The sequence below is a fragment of the Gadus morhua genome, chromosome 11 (assembly GCF_902167405.1).
Source record: "Gadus morhua chromosome 11, gadMor3.0, whole genome shotgun sequence".
NCBI classification, from domain to species: domain Eukaryota; kingdom Metazoa; phylum Chordata; class Actinopteri; order Gadiformes; family Gadidae; genus Gadus; species Gadus morhua.
The window spans coordinates 1,357,466-1,375,947 of record NC_044058.1 but is presented as its reverse complement, the minus strand read 5'-3'; the positions used below and the strand labels follow the sequence as shown (position 1 = coordinate 1,375,947).

General features: G+C 42.5%; 2 protein-coding genes across 9 annotated transcripts in view; one reads left to right on the top strand and one right to left on the bottom strand.

Moving 5' to 3' along the window:
* Positions 1-653: 653 nt before the first annotated feature.
* On the bottom strand, positions 654-7,353 carry cep72 (centrosomal protein 72). Of its 7 annotated transcripts, none has more exons than XM_030371192.1 (15): positions 7,101-7,353; positions 6,720-6,847; positions 6,504-6,665; positions 6,169-6,361; positions 5,959-6,079; positions 4,926-5,098; positions 4,732-4,787; positions 4,574-4,616; positions 4,094-4,237; positions 3,818-3,996; positions 3,586-3,679; positions 1,703-1,881; positions 1,483-1,609; positions 1,134-1,245; positions 654-909 (listed from the first exon to the last, which is right to left on the bottom strand). In XM_030371192.1, the coding sequence occupies exons 1-15, from the start codon at positions 7,195-7,197 to the stop codon at positions 846-848; spliced, it is 1,872 nt and encodes a 623-aa protein (XP_030227052.1). In that variant the 5' UTR covers positions 7,198-7,353; the 3' UTR covers positions 654-845. The 7 variants fall into 7 exon arrangements, with proteins under 7 accessions (XP_030227052.1, XP_030227053.1, XP_030227049.1 ...); XM_030371193.1 differs by having other exon boundaries at positions 6,504-6,611; XM_030371189.1 differs by having other exon boundaries at positions 6,504-6,847.
* Positions 7,263-18,482, top strand: part of si:ch211-257p13.3 (kinesin-like protein KIFC3) — a 35,088-nt gene continuing 23,868 nt past the window's right edge. Inside the window, exons 1-7 of one of the 2 annotated variants that reach the window (XM_030371185.1) lie at positions 7,263-7,545; positions 12,316-14,155; positions 14,270-14,430; positions 14,714-14,810; positions 14,939-15,090; positions 15,242-15,500; positions 17,293-17,465. In XM_030371185.1, the coding sequence (XP_030227045.1) occupies positions 14,344-14,430; positions 14,714-14,810; positions 14,939-15,090; positions 15,242-15,500; positions 17,293-17,465 (768 nt within the window). In that variant the 5' untranslated portion in view covers positions 7,263-7,545; positions 12,316-14,155; positions 14,270-14,343. Of the gene's footprint in view, positions 7,546-12,315; positions 14,156-14,264; positions 14,431-14,713; positions 14,811-14,938; positions 15,091-15,241; positions 15,501-17,292; positions 17,466-18,482 lie in introns of both variants that reach the window. The other variant, XM_030371184.1, reaches the window with a different exon arrangement.

Genomic DNA, 18,482 nt, shown 5'->3' with positions numbered 1-18,482 from the left:
TCACCTGAATATTCATCAAGTTACTATATGGAACAGATAGGGAACGGATTGCAGAAAAAGATAAATATCACCCCCATAAATCACTCTCTAACATCAAGGAGCGCTGGTTTGCGTTACTTGGTGTTACTTTCCAACTCCGCCAGCAAGCTAAACATAGAGCTGTAGGTGCAGTCTGACTGACCCAAACTCTATTTGGCAGGCGGGCACACATCTCTCCAGTTATCTGAAATACACCCCAGCCTACCCAGACTCTCCTATCCAATACCGCCTCTACACATTTAACACGCTTGACACACACATAAGTAAACATGCAAATTACTGTGTGAATACATTGCTCTAACTCTTACAGCTGTTTAAACGACTAGAAAATCAGGGAAGATCTGAACGATGTTGAATTCATATTTTACAAATCATACAATTTGGCCATGAAACCAGACCAATCTGCGAGCTCGTAGTTTTTGCTCTGACATATGCCTCTGGCAACCCTTCTATTCAGACTGATTCCCAGCAGACCTGATCCGGTTCGGGTCAATCAAAACCTTTTAAACCCGTGGAAATCAAAATAAACTGAGAGCTTCCAGAAAACACACATTTGTGATTTGGTCTGGCGATGCCAGGCTCTGTTTCATATATAGTTTGAATAAAATACGTAAAACAATTACATTGTGAACTTTATTAAAGATAACAGTTATTGGTGTAAATTAATACTATACAGCAATATTAAATATCATGAACGCTTCAATATGGATCCACATGGATCTATCATACATTCAATAATCACGTTGTCTTGTTTTCCTTTCTAACTAGTCCTCACTACTGCCAGACATTTTGATTTGTCCATCACATCATCCATGTTGCAAACTGCTGTTCAGTTCCCCCAGTAACCTCTGGTTGGTGACCACCAGCGACCTGTGGGGTATGGAACATGACAAAGTGAGAGATTCTGTCCAGTGAGTACATGTGAGTCAGCTCTTTGGCAGAAGAGGTGGCACCGTTATCAGCGTTAAACAGCATTATCGATCAAGGTTCTTAATGCAAGTACGGTGCTGCCTCTGTGTTCTAGTTGTTTATAATCTAATTTAATCTCATCTAATGTCTGAGATAAAGGTTGTGGCGTCGTGTCCCTCTCTCACCTGTGGCTCTCCTGCAGCATGTTGGTCAACTCGTTGACTCGCTCCGTCTCTCGGACCTTCTCCCTCAGCCCCTCGATCTCCCTCCTCAGCTCCTCCACTTCCGTCTGAGCCTCTGTGCACAGACAGACACACCAGGACAGAAACAAGAAGGAAAGAGTTGCAGATGGAAGTCAGTTTGAGAAACACTCAATGATTTTGGGGTATGGGATTTATTTCCTGTAAACAAACCAATCGCTATAGTTGTGCAACAATAGGCCCAAAATGATGGACCTCTTGGGTGGCAAAAATTAATAAAGCAAAATTACTTCATGTTAGAAATCATCTTATAATGTATTTTTTTCCCCCATACCTTTTATCTGATCGATTGGTGAAATCTTCATCAGAGACTTGAGGTACTGCTGCTCCAGTCTGATCAGCTGCTTCTGTAAGCCCACGTTCTCCTCCAGAACCAGCCTCAGCTGCTCCTGGAACCCGGCCTACACTCCATCAGACCAGCAGATCCTCAACATGAAAGCCAAGCAGAGGGTGTGTTGTTGTCAAGTATGACCTAGAGAGGCCATGTTTCTTACCACGGCCCCCTGAGTCTCCTCCACTTGAGACGAAAGCCCCAGGACTTCCAGCCGATGCTCTTCCTCTCGTAACTCCGCCCCATGGCGCAGTGTGGCCACATCCCACCTCAAGGTCGTGACCTCTGCTTCCTGGACCGAGAGGTCATCCTCCATCATGGAGAGGATCTGGACTGCCTGTGCTGGAATGAAAAGTCGTTTGTTTGATTTATTAGGGGTCCGAGCAGCGAAGCTGCTTGGTCCCCTATTGTTTCTGTAACGTTTTTTTCCCCCCTCAAATTCTGTAAATGTCATACTGCAGCCTATACCGTAAGTCGAAAACTCTTGACATTTTCAGGTATGGTTGCCAATAACCCCCACTACACATAAACCCAAATTTGTTGTACTGCACCCAAAGGTGGCGCTATTGTAAAAAATCAGGAATTTGGCTTATTTCTCCTCACCAGATTGACTTGGACTCAAAATTCTTTCATAATATTAATCTCTAGAATCAGATGCATCTATAAAACCCCCGTATAAAATTACTCTTCCCACAATTTCATATTAAAGCCAAACATGATAAAAGGATTCACAGGCAACACAAATAATCAAATATTCACAAAAATCACCACATAAAATCTTTACACCAAGCCTCACAAAAATCATCGAACAGAATTTGTTTTATTTAGTTCCATATGAGAGATATTGGCCAATAAATTTGGAGCAGTTAGCCCAGTTTTCTTATATGACCATTTTGTTATTGTATAAAAAAAACATACGATTATTATTAGATGGATACCAATACCCCCCACTACCCATAAACCCAAATTGTGGTACTGCACCCAAAGGTGGCACTATTTAAAATAATTATGAACTAGCCTTATTACTCCTTACCAGATTGACCTGGACTCAAATTCCTCTCATCATATTAATCTCTAAAATCAGATTGAAACCATTACCATACGGCTATCATTAGGTGGATATCATTAACAGTGCAAATATTCAGATCTAAACTCTGTTAAGAAAGCCCTTAATTCTCTTGTGAAATGTGTGCTTGGAGTTTTCTTGATGTTGTGTGATTATCAATAGACATTTTCACGATTTGAATGAGGCTTCATGCAGTTCTGGAGTGTCAGTGGCTCAATGGGATAATGCCATGTACTGATGACCCTTAGGTTGAGTGTTCGAACCCCGATTAGAGCATTATGAACAAGCTGAACATGACATTCTGTCGTTGCCACTAATTTAAGAAACACAACATTGAACAGCACCTGAAATTTAACAGGCATTCAACAGTCCGGCTCATTAGTTTCCAAGAATCTGACTGCCAAGACACAGTATGGCATTAAGGGGAACTTCTTCGTTAACCATTTTTCCTTCATAATGAACTCTGTCATATTAATCTTTCTTCCGTTAGTGTTCTTGACAACAAATGTTTAATTTCCCCAGAATTTCAAAGATTTTTCAGGTATTTGCTTTTAAGAAAGCCCTTAATTCATTTGAGAAATGTTTGCTTGGAGTTTTCTGGATGTTGTGTGCTTATGAATAGACATTTTAATCATGTGAATGAGGCTACATTTTAGGTTTGTCAGTGGCTCAATGGGATAATGCCTTGTACTGGTGATCCTTAGTTTGAGAGTTCGAATCCCGATTAGACATGTTATGAACAAGCTGAACATGATATTTGGCCATTGCTCTGCAGCCCAGTCACCTGAAAGCCGAGGTACAGTATGGCAATAAGGGGAACATCAACATCTTTCCCTCATAATTATATGTCATATTTATATATCTTCCATTTGTGTGTTCTTCACTTTTCATTTTGCTTGGACCACGTTAATCACCGCTTGCGGTTATATTTATGTTTGAAACTGAAGATGGTAGAGGGATACGCCATGGTTCTCACTCACACAGGAAGTTGCTGTTTTGATGAAGCGACCTCTCCCCCGCCCAGTGCTTGTCCACAAGGTTAAGAAGCATTTCCAGTGGCTTCCTGTAGCTACCCTAGGAGAAAGAGTTGTATGTTTAATACAAATAACAAAGGGCCAAAAACAATAACATATTTTCTAATTGAATATCCAGTTGGCGGAATTACTATTAATGTATGACCATTAAATGATATATATCAAGAAGGAAACATACTCTTTTGTGCTGGTCAGCTTTCTGTGGAGAGGCAGCGGCGCCCCCTGCTGTTCTGTTGAGGCCACAGTAGGATCTTCTTGCCGGGTGCAGGATGGGGTTTGATTGGTCAGAGAGATGGAATCCTGACCTCGGCGGGCTAGGTGGCTGAAGGTTGTGTAATGGAGAACTACAGCGCTGAGCTAGATCGTAGAGACAACGGAGGAGATAGAAAACCAAGCGTCATCAAAATGAAATGATTGCTGATTGTTGTATGATAACATGAAGAGAATGGCGTACGCTTCTGGCTGGGGTTCGGGGTGAAATGGCCTTTGGCTTGGAGTCTCATTTGTCTCGTGTTCTCCTTGTGCTTTGCTCTTCCAGTGAGAGATCTGCACATCTTCTCTACGATGGGGCCAAACGACACCCTCGGTTTTTCTGTTACTTTGAAAATAAGGAGGACATTTTCCATGAGTTTTATTTTTTCAATATCAATGTAGAACAATTCGATTTTATTTAAAACAATCAGACAGGAAAAAGCAAAATGATCACTGATCTTTGTCTTCATCATGTGGGCATAAGGTTTATTTCTACAACTAACTGCTTGTTGGTTAAGGATTTTTTTTAGGACATACCAAGAAGGGAGCAACAATTCCTGAAATATGAAAGAGAAATAACAAAAACCTACAAGCTAATATCTGATTGTCAGTCTCATGACTGACAATGAGATATTACCATAAAAGATATATTAAGGAATCCATGTTTGATTTGCAGGCTTACCAAATTTGGTCTTGTTGAATCTCAGGATGGATTTACCCATTTCCTAGAAACAAATGATAAGTTAATAAAATAATAATATTTCACCTTGACTCTTGTCTTAATTTCTAAGATTTATATATGAAAGCTTTATCTATGAAAGCATTATATAGGAGGTCCACCTGAGGGGATGTCTTAATAGAGTCAGAAATATTTATTACTCTTCCTTCCTCAGTTTCTGGAACGGAAAACAAAAATAAATGCCCAATTAATCTCAACTAGGGCTCCCCCCAGTAAGGCTCCATTCAAACAACATTTGATTTAATAAGAATAATATTATAATAGCATTTGTTATATGTATACTTTTTATTTTTACCTTGTTTTAGATAAGGAAGAGACTCCAAATTCTCGTGGGAAGAGCAAGACGGAGATTGTGTGTTACTTTGACCAACATTACTCTTCGCAACAAAGTTCATCACAACATCATCAGGGACATCAAAAAGCCTCTTTGTTAAGCGTTCAACAGACGACACTCTTTGGTTTCTGCTTCTGCAATCAACAAACACAACAACATGCAGCGCTTTACAACTAGAGCAGAAAGCTGTACGAATTAAAGAGAGAAATCCGGTGTAAAATGGATCTGGGATATTTTTTGTTTGATAACGAGTGGAATGTTCGTTTGGGAGCAAAAAAGCGCATATAGACGTATCCTTATGTAGGTTGTTTTTAGCCGATTCTACCAAAACGCTATAAACTTGGAACGATAGGGGCATGTCTCATGGTAAAAACTAAATCGCTATTTTAAACCACTTACAAGTCTAGAAGTAGCCCGACACTTCTTTGGTAGTATAATAAGGGTCTTAACATATAAAACGAGGAATTGATAACTTTGTAAGTGTACAGATTGTTTATTAAAAAGGACATTTTATACACACAATACCTTCAGTAGTTCACCCCATCTTGTCTTTAAGAAGTAATAAATAAGTTTATTTAATTTAATAAGTAGATTGGCGAAACCAGAGCTTGTGTGTTGTTCACGGATGTCACAAGCTCTGTGTTCTCTGTGTCACCTACTTACAAAGTTATCAATGCCTCGTTTTATATATATAAAAATGTTTTGTGCCGTATTCAGCTGAAAATATATCTTAGATGGGGTACACTAGTAGAAAAGGTTTGAGAACCACTGGTCTCGCCTACAATGCTGTGTCTAATATGTAATTGGCCTCTTTATAGATATATTGCACCACTATAGAGAGTGGTGCTGCTGATTGTCTCCCGGGCAGATAGACACCGCTAGACACATGGAATCCGAATACTGCCCAAGCCTACTATGTATGCATCTTTTTTATATCAATACCTTTTTCAGGCTATATGTCGTTGATAAGGAACTGATAAAGAAACAGTCTTACCTCTGCTCAGTGTCCAGATGAGGACACTCATCTGGACAGTGTGGGCCCTGTGGAGGCCCACAGCCAGAAGGGAACTGCATGATGGCCACTTTACGCTCAGTATCTCTGACTGGACAATCGTCTAAAATAGAGGAAAAGCGTAATGACCCAGGTCAGTTGGAGATATGACAAGAGGATACAAACTCTTTGGGGGAGAAAACTGTCACTTACCCAGTTTCCGCAAGCTGGACATGGCATGGATCAGAGAAAGGCGATAATTTGGATCCCTCCTGGTCAAAGGGTTGAGTCTGAGGTCCAACTCCTTTAATGCTGGCAGCTTACAGAGGACTTTGACCTCCTCCTTGGTGGGTATGCGGTTGTAGTAGAGATTCAGCCTTTCTAGCATCTTCAAGTGTTGCAACCCCTAGGAGGATAAATATAGCAACTGCTGATGAATGTGCAGTGGCTCTCGAATAAAGCTCACACTAGACACTTTGTAGAAAATTGATTTAGTTCCACTCCACCAGAGCGTTGTAGGAGAGGTCGAGGCAGACGGACAGACGTACCTCCACTGACACCAGAGCGTAGTAGGAGAGGTCGAGACAGACGGACAGACGTACCTCCAATGACACCAGAGCGTTGTAGGAGAGGTCGAGGCAGACGGACAGACGTACCTCCACTGACACCAGAGCGTAGTAGGAGAGGTCGAGGCAGACGGACAGACGTACCTCCAATGACACCAGAGCGTTGTAGGAGAGGTCGAGGCAGACGGACAGACGTACCTCCACTGACACAAGAGCGTTGTAGGAGAGGTCGAGGCTCTTCAGACGGATAAAGTTGGTCAATGCATCCCCCAGATGTCGGATCTTTTCTTCGTATGTTCCTGGAAGCCTCAGTGATCTGACGTCCCCTTTTAACACAGGACACCGGCTAGTTGTGCATCATTTAACCATGTTTAGTTTGGAATCATATATATATATATATATATATATATATATATATATATATATATATATTCATATCGATTATCCGATAGCGATACTTTAAGAGATACCTAAATGAGTGACACAGATGTGACTTTAAACATCGCCATTTAAATGTCAATGCAAGTAGTACATATGTATTTTGAAACACTAGCCATTATTAATTCGTTGACTTATTACCCAGATAAGGATGTTTTAAGTGTAGTTTATGTCGTATCCATTGCTCTGTTATTGTTGTCAAGCAGTCCGCCGCCATGCTGTTTAAACTCCCGAGCATGCGCACTGTACTCAGTGAGCGTGCGCACTGTGCTCTCCAGATCACAACAAACCGCAGGTCTGCAGGCTGAAGTTCACCACATTACTCAAATTCTGGCATAAGAGGAAATATTCCAAATCTAAGTTAGTACATACACAAGTGTATGGTTTGCAACAACTGAATAAACGTCAAACAGTTTGAATTGGTATGCTAACGTTAGTTCTTCCGTCCATGCTGTCATTAGTAGCCTACTAGTACTACTCATCCCTGCTGTTATCCTCAATGGCCACATCTGTAGATGCGTGGTCTGTTTGTTCAAACATCGTTCTGTGTGCCATTGCCTTGTTCTCCTCTCATCAGCTCTTCAAGGTAGGAGTCCATCTACATTGTGTGTGTATATATTAAAGATCCCATGGCATGAAAATGTCACTTTCTGAGGTTTTCTAACATTAATGAGTTCCCCTAGCCTACCTATTACTCCCTGAAGTACATGAACCACGACATGGAGGAGAAAGGGGTTGTTGCCGGCGAACGTCTCCAGCTTGAGCCCTCCTTCCCGCTGCTGAGCGCAGCTCACCGCCTCGGCGCTGCACACTGCAGGAGGCGGTGGTGCCTAAGCGCTCGGCAGCGAGGCTCCGGCGGGAGACAACCGCGGTCAACAATCCCTTTCTCCTCCATCTTGTGGTTCAGTCTACTTCAGATTGATGTGGACGTGGAAGAACTACAGACTTCGGCGAACCCGACGCAGTCGTTTGAGATTCATAATATAGTCTGGAGGCTCACACAGCTTTTGGCCGTAATAATATAATTATTTGACATAGATATCTATTATTACTTACTTACATTCCAGTAAGTAATAATATATGATATTATTTAGATATAGAGCTCCAGGGCCCCGTTTCCCGAAAGCATCGTTAGCCTAAATGGGACGTGAAGTGCGTCGTACGAGCAGCGTACAGTTTTCACACCGTTTCCCGAAAGCATTGATGGTAACGAACGTCGCGCTCGTAGCTAACGAGGACTCCAGGGCCCAGTTTCCCGAAAGCATCGTTAGCCTAAATGGGACGTGAAGTGCGTCGTACGAGCATCGTACAATTTTCACACCGTTTCCCGAAATTATAGTTGGTAAAGAACGTCGTGAAAACGCACGTAGCTAACGAGGACTCCAGTGGTACTCGTAGGATGCTAAGAGCATCGTTAGCCGTGGCTTCACCAGCGGACATTCCGTGTATTGGATGCGTTATATTAAAACACAACCATGCCCAGCTTGAGCAATTTCGCAACCAAAAACAGTGGTTACCGCCGATATATTACTCATAGACTACTGTTATATTTAAACAGCAAAGATAGAGACATGTTAGAAGTCAACAACATAATTTATTGCAGCAATTTAAAATTCCAAAAATACATGCGCAGCCAAATTGTACAGATCAAACGCCACGTCACAAGGCATATAATAAAATCAAATGATTCCATTGCTCTTGTGTGGGAGGTCGCTTTCGAGCTGCACTTGCTGTCTCCCTCTGATTTTAATTCAACCATCGTGGTTAACATGTCCTCATATTGATCAATGACAGAAGACACAGGCTACTGTATGCATCATGCTGAGACCAGCGGGTGTCAGATAATTTCTGCGGGCGTTTTTTATGGAGATGGAATCATGCCAAAACCCCACACACACGCAAAACGTGTTTTACTCATGCACAACGATTCACGCAAACAGAAAACGTGTTTTACTCACGCACAACGATTAACACACACAGGCTCAGTGTGGTTTGCAAATACAAAACATCATTCACAAAATAATGCATTTTGCTTCAGAAACAAATACATTATGTTTTACACATACAAAGAAACATATTTCTTCAATTACAAAAAAATATCCTCCAAGTACAAACTAAAATCTTTGAAGAACAAACTAAAATCTTTCAAGTAGCCTACAAAAATATTCCACGCGCTGATTCACGAGCAAATGCCTTCAGATCCAAGCGCAACTTTCAGTGTTCCGTACTTGACGAATTGTTTTGTGTACTTGAAGGATTTTTTTTTGTACTTGAAAGATTTTAGTTTGTACAACCCCCCTTCGCGTGAACGCGCATTCGCTTATTGTCAACGCCCCATACTTTCATTTAGTTCGAGGCGCTCTTACTTCTGACAATATTAGTCAAAATTAGTGTTTACATTATATCAGAACATCACAAGTTGAGCAATATTGGATACTGGATATTTTGAATATATTCAGTATATATATATATATATTCAATGTATATTCAATGTATCCAAAATATATATTGGATACATTCAATTAATATATATTGAATATATATTGAATATATCCAATATCCTTCACAGGCCACCACAGGCCTGTGGTGGCCTCTCTCGATGGCGAGGCTGTGCTCACTGAGTCTGTACATAGTAAAGGATTTCCTTAGTTTTGGATCAGTCACAGTTAAATGTGCTTTCTAGGGTAGGCTACCAAGATGTTGTCAAAATTAATATGAGTAAATAACATAATGCATAAATGTATTACATTTAACTATTTAACTATTACGTAAGTGCTCTCGTAGTTCATTATCGTGAATGTTGTTGCGTACATGGGTCGTCTGAGGTTCCATTGCGGTGTGTTCGTCTTAAAACTTACAACCTAAAATATGCCATCGCTTTCTGTGATAAGTTCCTCAACTTGTGATGTTTTGAGGCTGTATTCACAAAGCATTTTATCTTACCGCTAGGAGTGCTCCTAACTCGCGCTAAAACATTTTACGTAGGAGTTTTTTCTTAAAAGTTATTCACAAAGCCGCTGAGACCTACTCTTACTAAGGATGAATCACGAACTAAGAGTGACGCGCCGTTGCTATGGATTATGTCAATTCTCGTGCACGAGTTTAGAAGCGGTCAGTTCGGTGATTGGTTGTTCAGACGAGCCCACTAAATCACAGAAAAACAAGGAAATAGCCTAGGCTAGAAATGAATTCCTATTAAGTAGTTATAGTGCAGTTAGCAGAATACATGCATGATGACAATTTTGTGCACACCAAGATAATGACGTTGTAGCCTGCACGTTCGAGAGAGAGAGAGAGAGAGAGAGAGAGAAAAATAGGTAAAATTGAAAAATTGAAAGAAAATAAATGTTATGAACTACACAAATGTGTGTTCACTGATTTGTGCCAGGGTGTTTACTTAAAATGTGTATTCACAAAGTGATCCTTAAATCCCAGTCCACTCGGTTCCACACGGCCAAATTCATTGTCATGTTAATCGCCATCATCATCATCGTGGTCATCGTCCTCTTCATCGTCGTCATCATCATCATTATCGTCTGGCTGTAGAATGTCCCTCCGCTTGCAGAGGTTGTGTAGAATGCACATACAGTGATGACTGTGCTTGCCCTCTCTGGGGTGAGCGTATTTAGCCGTGGACGAAACCGACGTTTCATCCCAATTCCTCTCTCCACAACATTTCGTGTATGTTTGTGTGCTCTAACATATATGGAGGAAAACAGTAAACAATAATAAATATGGATTCAACAAATAAAAGGCGTCAAAGAGCCAATACGATGTGTTATACGCATAGGAATAAGCGTAATCTGCGTAATCACTTACATGTTATACTTTAACTGTGCTCCCGGTTGTGGATTGAGGTAGGGTGTCAAGAGCCACGTCTTGCAGGGATAGCCACTGTCACCCAGCAAGTGACACCCAACTCCTACATGTTGCCTCTCAAAAAGCTGCCTCAGACGGCTCTCCATTAAAATGCGCGAATCATGGTTAGCTCCAGGCCACTTTGCAACAACATCCAGTAGTCTATGTTAAAATTTGCATCAAAAACAACCTGCGTGTTGATGGAATGCACTTTCTACCTATTGACGAACACTATTTTTATGTGCGTCTCGTCAATAGCACCGACCACACCGGGCATACCTGCAATTGCCATGAAGTTGGCTTTGATCCTCCTGTGTAATTGTTGAATGTCCAAAGGAAACCGGATAAACTGTTGGATGATATGTGGTCTAGAGAGCGTGTTGATAGTTTGGTTTATGGCACGGCTGACTGATGGTTGCGATATTCCTAAATCGTCGGCATTGCAAAGTTGCATTCTCCCTGTTGCTAAATAGTGTAGTGTTGCCAAACATTTTATTACGGGACTAGTCCTAAATTTAAGAGTAACACGCCCATTATTTTTAGGAGTTACTCCTAAATTTGCCAGTTAGGACCTACTTTTATCCCTAAAATCCTTTGTGAATACGGCCCCTGATATAATATAAACACTTATTTAGTCTAATATTGTCAGAAGGAAGAGCGCCTCGAACTAAATTAAATTATGGGGCGTTGACAATAAGCGACTGCGCGTTCACGCGAAGGGGGGGTTGTAATATGCGGGGGGTCGAGATTCAGCACAACACCGGCTTGGCAGCGTAAAAAGACCTATAGCCTACATCATCCTGCCCAACAATATGGGCTAGACCAAGCTCTCCTAATCGGGTCAGCAATAGCCGTGTGTCAATGCCTAGCCTCTGCGTTTGAATGATAATGAATGAATGGAACGTTGCATTTTTAATGTCTACAAATATTCTAGACTAGAGAATGAGATATTTTAACCATTTCGGCACCTACGAACGTCGTGAGTGCGCGTTCATGTTAAGAGGAGTTTCGGGAAACGCTCCAAAGAAATTCACGATGGTTCGCAAGATCCATCGTGATACGAGTGAAGATCCATCGTTATCGGGAAACGAGGCCCAGGTCTCCCGCCGGAGCACCCAGAGTTTTCTAGAATATTTACAAAACACGGCCAAAGGCTGTGTGTGCCTCGCCATTGCGATACATCCACTGTAAACAGAGCGCATTGTGACAGCAAGCTGCTCAGGGCGACGCCCCCCTCCTCCTTGACCTGCCTCTCTCCTCCTCATTTGCATTAAAGCTACAGACACCGAAACGGCGCGTTTGGGGAAAGCTCAATGCGCGACTGCCTCGTAGTGGCTGTAATTCTGCACCACGGCTGAATTTCAGGAACGTCTTCAAATACTGTGTTTGGGGCCCACTAATATCTATATTAAAGCATCCATAAAGTAGCATGCCATGGGACATTTAACCATCCACTGACATTCCAGTAAGTAATAATGCCTATTATCTCTTCCTCCAGGACCACAGAGCGCCATCCGTAGCTTTCTTTCTCCTTGGGTTCTCTGCAATACAATGTACCCTGAGTCCATTCTGCGTGCATCTGGCCTACCTCCAACACGAGATGGAGTGGGCCAGTGAGATTCTGGTGTCCTCCCTGATTGCATTTGACTTCTTATGGCTCAGCGAAGACTGCAACACGGCTCACATTCTGTTGTGTGGCTCCTGTCTTTTCCTCGGACTCAGTGATTGTCTGTCAGCAGATACACTCAATTTGATGACTCACTGCCTGGGCCTCTCGTCGCTTTCCTGCAGTATGACTGTGTGTCTGTTTTCTAGTAATGGGTGGGGGACCATTGGCAGTTTGGCCCTCAGCCTCCCCTCGCTGGTGGGCCTCAGGGTTGGAGTCCAGTTTCTGAGTCCTCTCCTCTCCCCAGTGGCCAGTGAGGGACTGGTTAAGTTGATTTTAAAAGGATCATTATCGTTAGGGTGCTGGGCCACCAGGCGAGGCCTAGACCATTTCCTGCTGGAGGTGAGGATCTGGGACTGACTTGGAATCATCTGATAAATCCACACAATCTATCATCACTGTTACCTGGAGATTACATGCTTACATGTTTAGAGCTCCAAGGAACCAAAGTTAACATTTCTGATTTGTCTAACTTTTATGTAACTAACTTGTAAGTATCTCAGGGTCGGAAAGCTCACATTTCCCCCCAAAACCAAATATCCCCAGTACAGTAGGACTGGATGTCAGCTATTCTGTCACCAGAGGAGTTTATGAAAAGAAGTGTTGCATCTCGAAGAAGTGCAATACACTTTATGCCATTTACGTTTACATTACACTTTAACAACTTCACAACTGTTGCAGATAACTTTATGCCAAAAGAGGATTCTGGTCACATACTACATACTCCTTTATGTATACGTGTTCTGTTTGACTTGGTATGTTTGCCATGGTATGATTTGAGAAGTCACTTTAGCGGCAGATGGCCACTGACAAACTCAATAAAGCTGTTTCTCTTGATGTTGGTTTCTTTCCCAATGTCAATACAGTCAGAATGACTCCACATCGGCTGTAACTAATTTGGTAACTCTCAGGTTCAAATACAATATATATTGATATTCATCCTTGCATTTCAGTTGAGAAAACACAGATCTTGGGGATCAGTTCTGTACCTGCCTCCCTCACTACACTACAGTATACAAGCGCCCATATCTCAATGCCCATCTCTGAACAGCAACATACACAAACCTAAGCACTTGGCTATCTCTCCGTAATGTAAGTTTTGCAGTTATTCATTAAATAAAACAAAAAATGTAATGCTATTTTGTTAACAAAATAGATGAAACCTGTCTGTGTCTGTTGAAGCACGAATGATGATCTTTTAATAAATGAATGTCATTCTTGCATACATCTTTGCAGTTTGTGTAATCAACGCTACGTATGTGTCTATGGCATTCAAATGATCTTGGCCTAAATCCATCTTGCTCTTCTGTGTTTTTTGTGCTTATAATCATCTGATAAATAAATATATAGCCTTCTGGCTCTATGTAATCTGAAGCAGGTTCACCCTCTGACCACACCTGCTGCTGTTGCTGGGGTTCACTGTTCACTGAGGCTTCACCGCCACTGCAGAGGAACAGGGATCTGCCACTGAGCATGCCCAGTGCAATCTGGAGCCTGTAGATCCAGTGCACGTGCAGGGGAGGAGGAGGAGATTAGACAGTGGGGATCTCTGTTGGAGCTCTGAGGTGGAAGGATGCACGTTGGAGGCAACATAGACACACAGGGATATGAAGGACACATTGACGGACTGGTTGAAGATATTTGAAGGGTAACCTTTGTTCGTAGAGAGATGGTGAGATCAGAAAAAAAAAACTGATGGTATTAGTCACACCATACCTTCTAGTTCTTATTTCGGTGCAGTAACTATCGCAGAAATGATTGTCCTGCCTCTATCTGTGCAGTGCAGGTAGTGGTGAGACTGTCATTGTTCTGGTTCGGGAGTTTGGTCATCGACAGCGACTCCGGGACAGCTTGGAGAGAATGTATGCCTTCTACTCCCTGTTAGTGTACATCTTCTACACGGTATTCAAGAAGGAGGATGAGGAGGAGGATGAAGGTGCCTTAGAGGTAAGTGTAGACACATTTAACATGTCTTGTGTCTGGGGTTCTTGTTGGAGTGGGAGCTCCAATTCCATTCAATTTTATTTCTATGTTCCCGTAACTGTTAAAAACAAAATGGTCTTTAAAGAGGCAGCCTGTCTTTATCATGCATTCATACAATATTGGATTGGGTATTGCTAGGGTATTGCTGCATGTGTGTGCTGCGTGTTTCTGCTGTGTTGTGGGATTTTCAGTGTGAAGGTAAATATTTTCATCATGTATCACTGTCTCGCGCTCATGCCATGAGCAGGAGCCAGCACATGTTTCCATGGAAACAGTCAGTAGGAGGAGAGATGGCCACGCCCCCAAGAAGAAGAAACAGGCTTGTGCTAGGCTTAGCGATTCCAGTGAGTGCTCCACTACTGTTGTATTTACTCTCCGAATTAGTATCGTCAATTTGTCTGGTAAAATATAACTTATACACTTTCAAATTCAAATTCCTCGCATAGATTATGAATTATGATTTTCTGCTCAGGCAGCGACAGCGATCGGCTGTCTCCAAGTGAAGACGATGAGGAAGCTGCTCTAGACATCCCAGCACGCACTCCTCTTGCTGCCTTTATGTCTTTCAAGCAAGAGTCTGAGAAGAGGAGGGTGTCACAAGTGCAAGTAGACACAACAGCGAAGGTGTCAAGCCAGTAGAAACAATCAATGTCACTGTGACTCCCAACACAACAATAGTCATGCATGAATAAACAGAACCCACAAAAAATCTGGTTGAGCTTCACAGCCGAGGGAATGTGTATTTATTAAACATGGTCTCCCCTCCCCCGCCCAGATGGCAGAGTCTCCCCTTGTGGCGGTCATGTCCCACCTGATGAGCTTCCTGGAGCAGTACTCCCACTTCCAGCAGCTCCAGCAGCAGGTGGACCAGTACCGGGTTCAGCTGAAGAGGCACCGGGTCCATCACCGCCGGCAGATGAAGGTTCTGCGCGCCTCCTACCGCGAGCGCCTCAACGACAAGAACAGCATCATCTGTAGCCTGGAGGAGGCCGTCAGCCAGCCGCACACACTAAGCCCCCTGACCCCCTCAGAGGGTGAGTGGAGAAAGGAGGGAGGAAGAAGAGAGATAAGAGCTTGAGGTTATGTGTGTGACAATTAAGGAAGGAGGTGGGAGGAAGGGTGTGTGTAGCGAAATGGGGGACGGCTACAGAATAGTAAATGCTCACGGAGAGTTTATTTACCATGATGATGGTGATATTTCGTTGAGGATGAGAGAATACACACTATGAGTAGTAAAAGAGGACATTAAGGGGGAGCCAGAGGAAAAATATGTGCTTCTGTTCAGGAAATCCATGCAGATAAAGCACTGTATTTTTTGCATATGTTATAGCGTTTTAAATCTATAGAAACTGTAGCCTACATTCAGAATCCAAACCAAAGCTTGTAGTTTCTAACTGGTTTGATTTGTTGTTTCTGCATTGGGTTTGGAAAGAGAGAAGCAAATCATTTAAGGGTCATCACAGCCCTGGAATTAATCTGCCTGAACCAGACTGATTCATGGGGCTGCTGCTCTAAATCAACTCACCTTTTCCATTGACCACACCAATCTATTGAAGGACGCTTTTGTAGTCCTCTGAAGCCTTAGATGTTGGGGGACTTGCCCATTTTACGCCTTTTGAACAGATACAGTGACATGACATCCATTAGCCAATATAAATGCTGCATGCTTTCCAGATAAGCAGACAGTTGATTGTTTGCTGGTCCATCAAGTGAAGGCCATACTGTTTCTCATCCATGTGAGTAAGATAAAGATAGTTGAGAGGCGCTCGGTTGACCATAAATAAAACATCCACCAGTAGGTTGCTTTGTTCCCCTAGCTTTGCACTTACAAGCTCTGGCACAGCGGCCATGACACGTGCACTAATGTCGCACTATTAATAGCCCTAGTTGCACGTCCTGGTGTTACGGAGGTAAGAGTATGGAATGCTGTGGTAGTTTACTGCGATATGTCTTTGGGATTTAGACAAGATGCAGGGAGTTTCTGGTCAGCATTGAGAACATTTAGCTGCCTTGGATCTATTTTTTGCTTTGTTGAGTAGAATTATCTCAATATATCTTCTAGATTCTATAAATAACATTATGTTTTACTTTTACCTTGTGCAATAAGTCGTGATTTGTACGATTATGCATGCTGATTCCCCTACCACTTTCTCCTGCAAACATGTTTTTCATCTCTGGCCATGACGCAGAAAAAGAAGCATCCTCACCTCCAGCTCACAAGCCATTTAGCATCTCCTTCTATTCCCTGTCTGCTTCCCTCCTGCACCGCATAGACAATGCAAACCTGACATTTGCTGTGGATGAGATTAACATAAAGCCTTTTGTAGACAATCCAATGTGACAGAGCCCAATAAATCAGAGGAGAGGAAACTGATTCAGATTAAATTGAGAGGGTTGCCAAGTCATCTTAAGATTCATATGCAACATGAATGGTAGGGTAGCAAATCATTTCCTCTCCTAAATATAAATTGTGGCCAACCACTTCCATCCTGAAGAATGGGTGAAGCTACACCTCCCCACATTTAGGGGGGAGGTTTCCTTACCCCCTAAAGGGAACATGTTTACTTCAGAGGCTTTGAGCAGAGACCATGCCCACTAGGTCTAGTTCTAGGTGGATCTAGGTTGATGCAATGCCCACTATGTCTAGAAGGATCTAGGTTGATACCATGCCCACCATGCTGTCATGATATCCCTGCTGACTGATGAGGGCCAGCAGTATAGATCGGGGTTGCCAGGGTAAGGATGAAGGTGGCGATGATGTTGATGATAACGAGGATGATGGTGGTGATGATACAAACTAGGATGTTGTGATGGATTCCTCCCCAGATGAGAGCAGCATTTCTTCAGGTGGTCTTGCGGGGGTCCAAAGCCTGGTGGCGTCTCTGTATGGGCTCCAGGGGGAGAGGAGCAGGCTGAGGGGAGAGCTGCATCTGATGCACTCCCAGCTGGAGGACAAGGAGCAGGACAGGAACTCACGCATCCTGGCCTTCCAGCAGCAGGTGGGTGACATGTTGTCAATATCCTCATTAGGTGAGTGCTGCATGCAGTGCTCAACTATTGTTCTTTATAAGTTTTATTTTTTCTTTCTTCCTTTCCTCTTTATTATTCTCTACAAACTTTGGGACCTATTTCCTTCTTCAATTCTTCACGTAGAGACACCATTCAAATTTTAAAATGTTCTTAATAGCTGGGAATCGCGCGCTTCTTTTCCTTATCTTCAGTGGTGTAGTCTATTTTATTGTAGTGGGTATACTGTGATGATTCCCTCCCAGCCTCCTACAAACCCGTCCCACCGGTACGTGTACGTGTGTGGTGCTTATGGGGTGTCGCACCACACTCACCAACGCAGGGGTCTACAACCCGCTGATTTAAGAGTATAACGATTATCAACAATCATGGAAAGCTGAGTAGGTTTATCAGTTTTAATAACAGTATGAACAAATAGAACACAAAAATGAAAAGTTGTCCTTTGTATGTCTATAGTAGCAATAGCACATGCTAAACAAGGACAAAATCTACTCAAAATAATTTAATGAACTGTTTACAACCATGGCTAACCAGTGCATGAGAAGGAGATGACAGGAGACTAATGTTTCACTCTTTCAATTGCTCTAATTTGAGCTCTTACTGTTGTTATCTAACATACCATACAGTAATTGAATTGTGTAAAAGTGTGAAATTACTGCACCTTAAAAATGACCATGAATTAGCTATACTCTCATTTGCATAGTGATTAACATTATGAATTTCAATTGTGTATACCAACTGTATGTTGGCTGACATTTACCTAACTTTTTTTCCCTCCACTCTAACCAAGGATGCCTGTTTTTAAATTCCCTAGCCTGACACCCAGTCTGAAAGGCTGGCCAGGGGTTCTCATCTAAAAGTAACAAGGAGATATAAAGTGGGATTAAAACATTGTCTTCTGTTGACTACTTATTATGTGGTTTCCACATTAATATGGGAGGACTGGACACACACACACGCACGCGCGCACGCACGCACACACACACGCG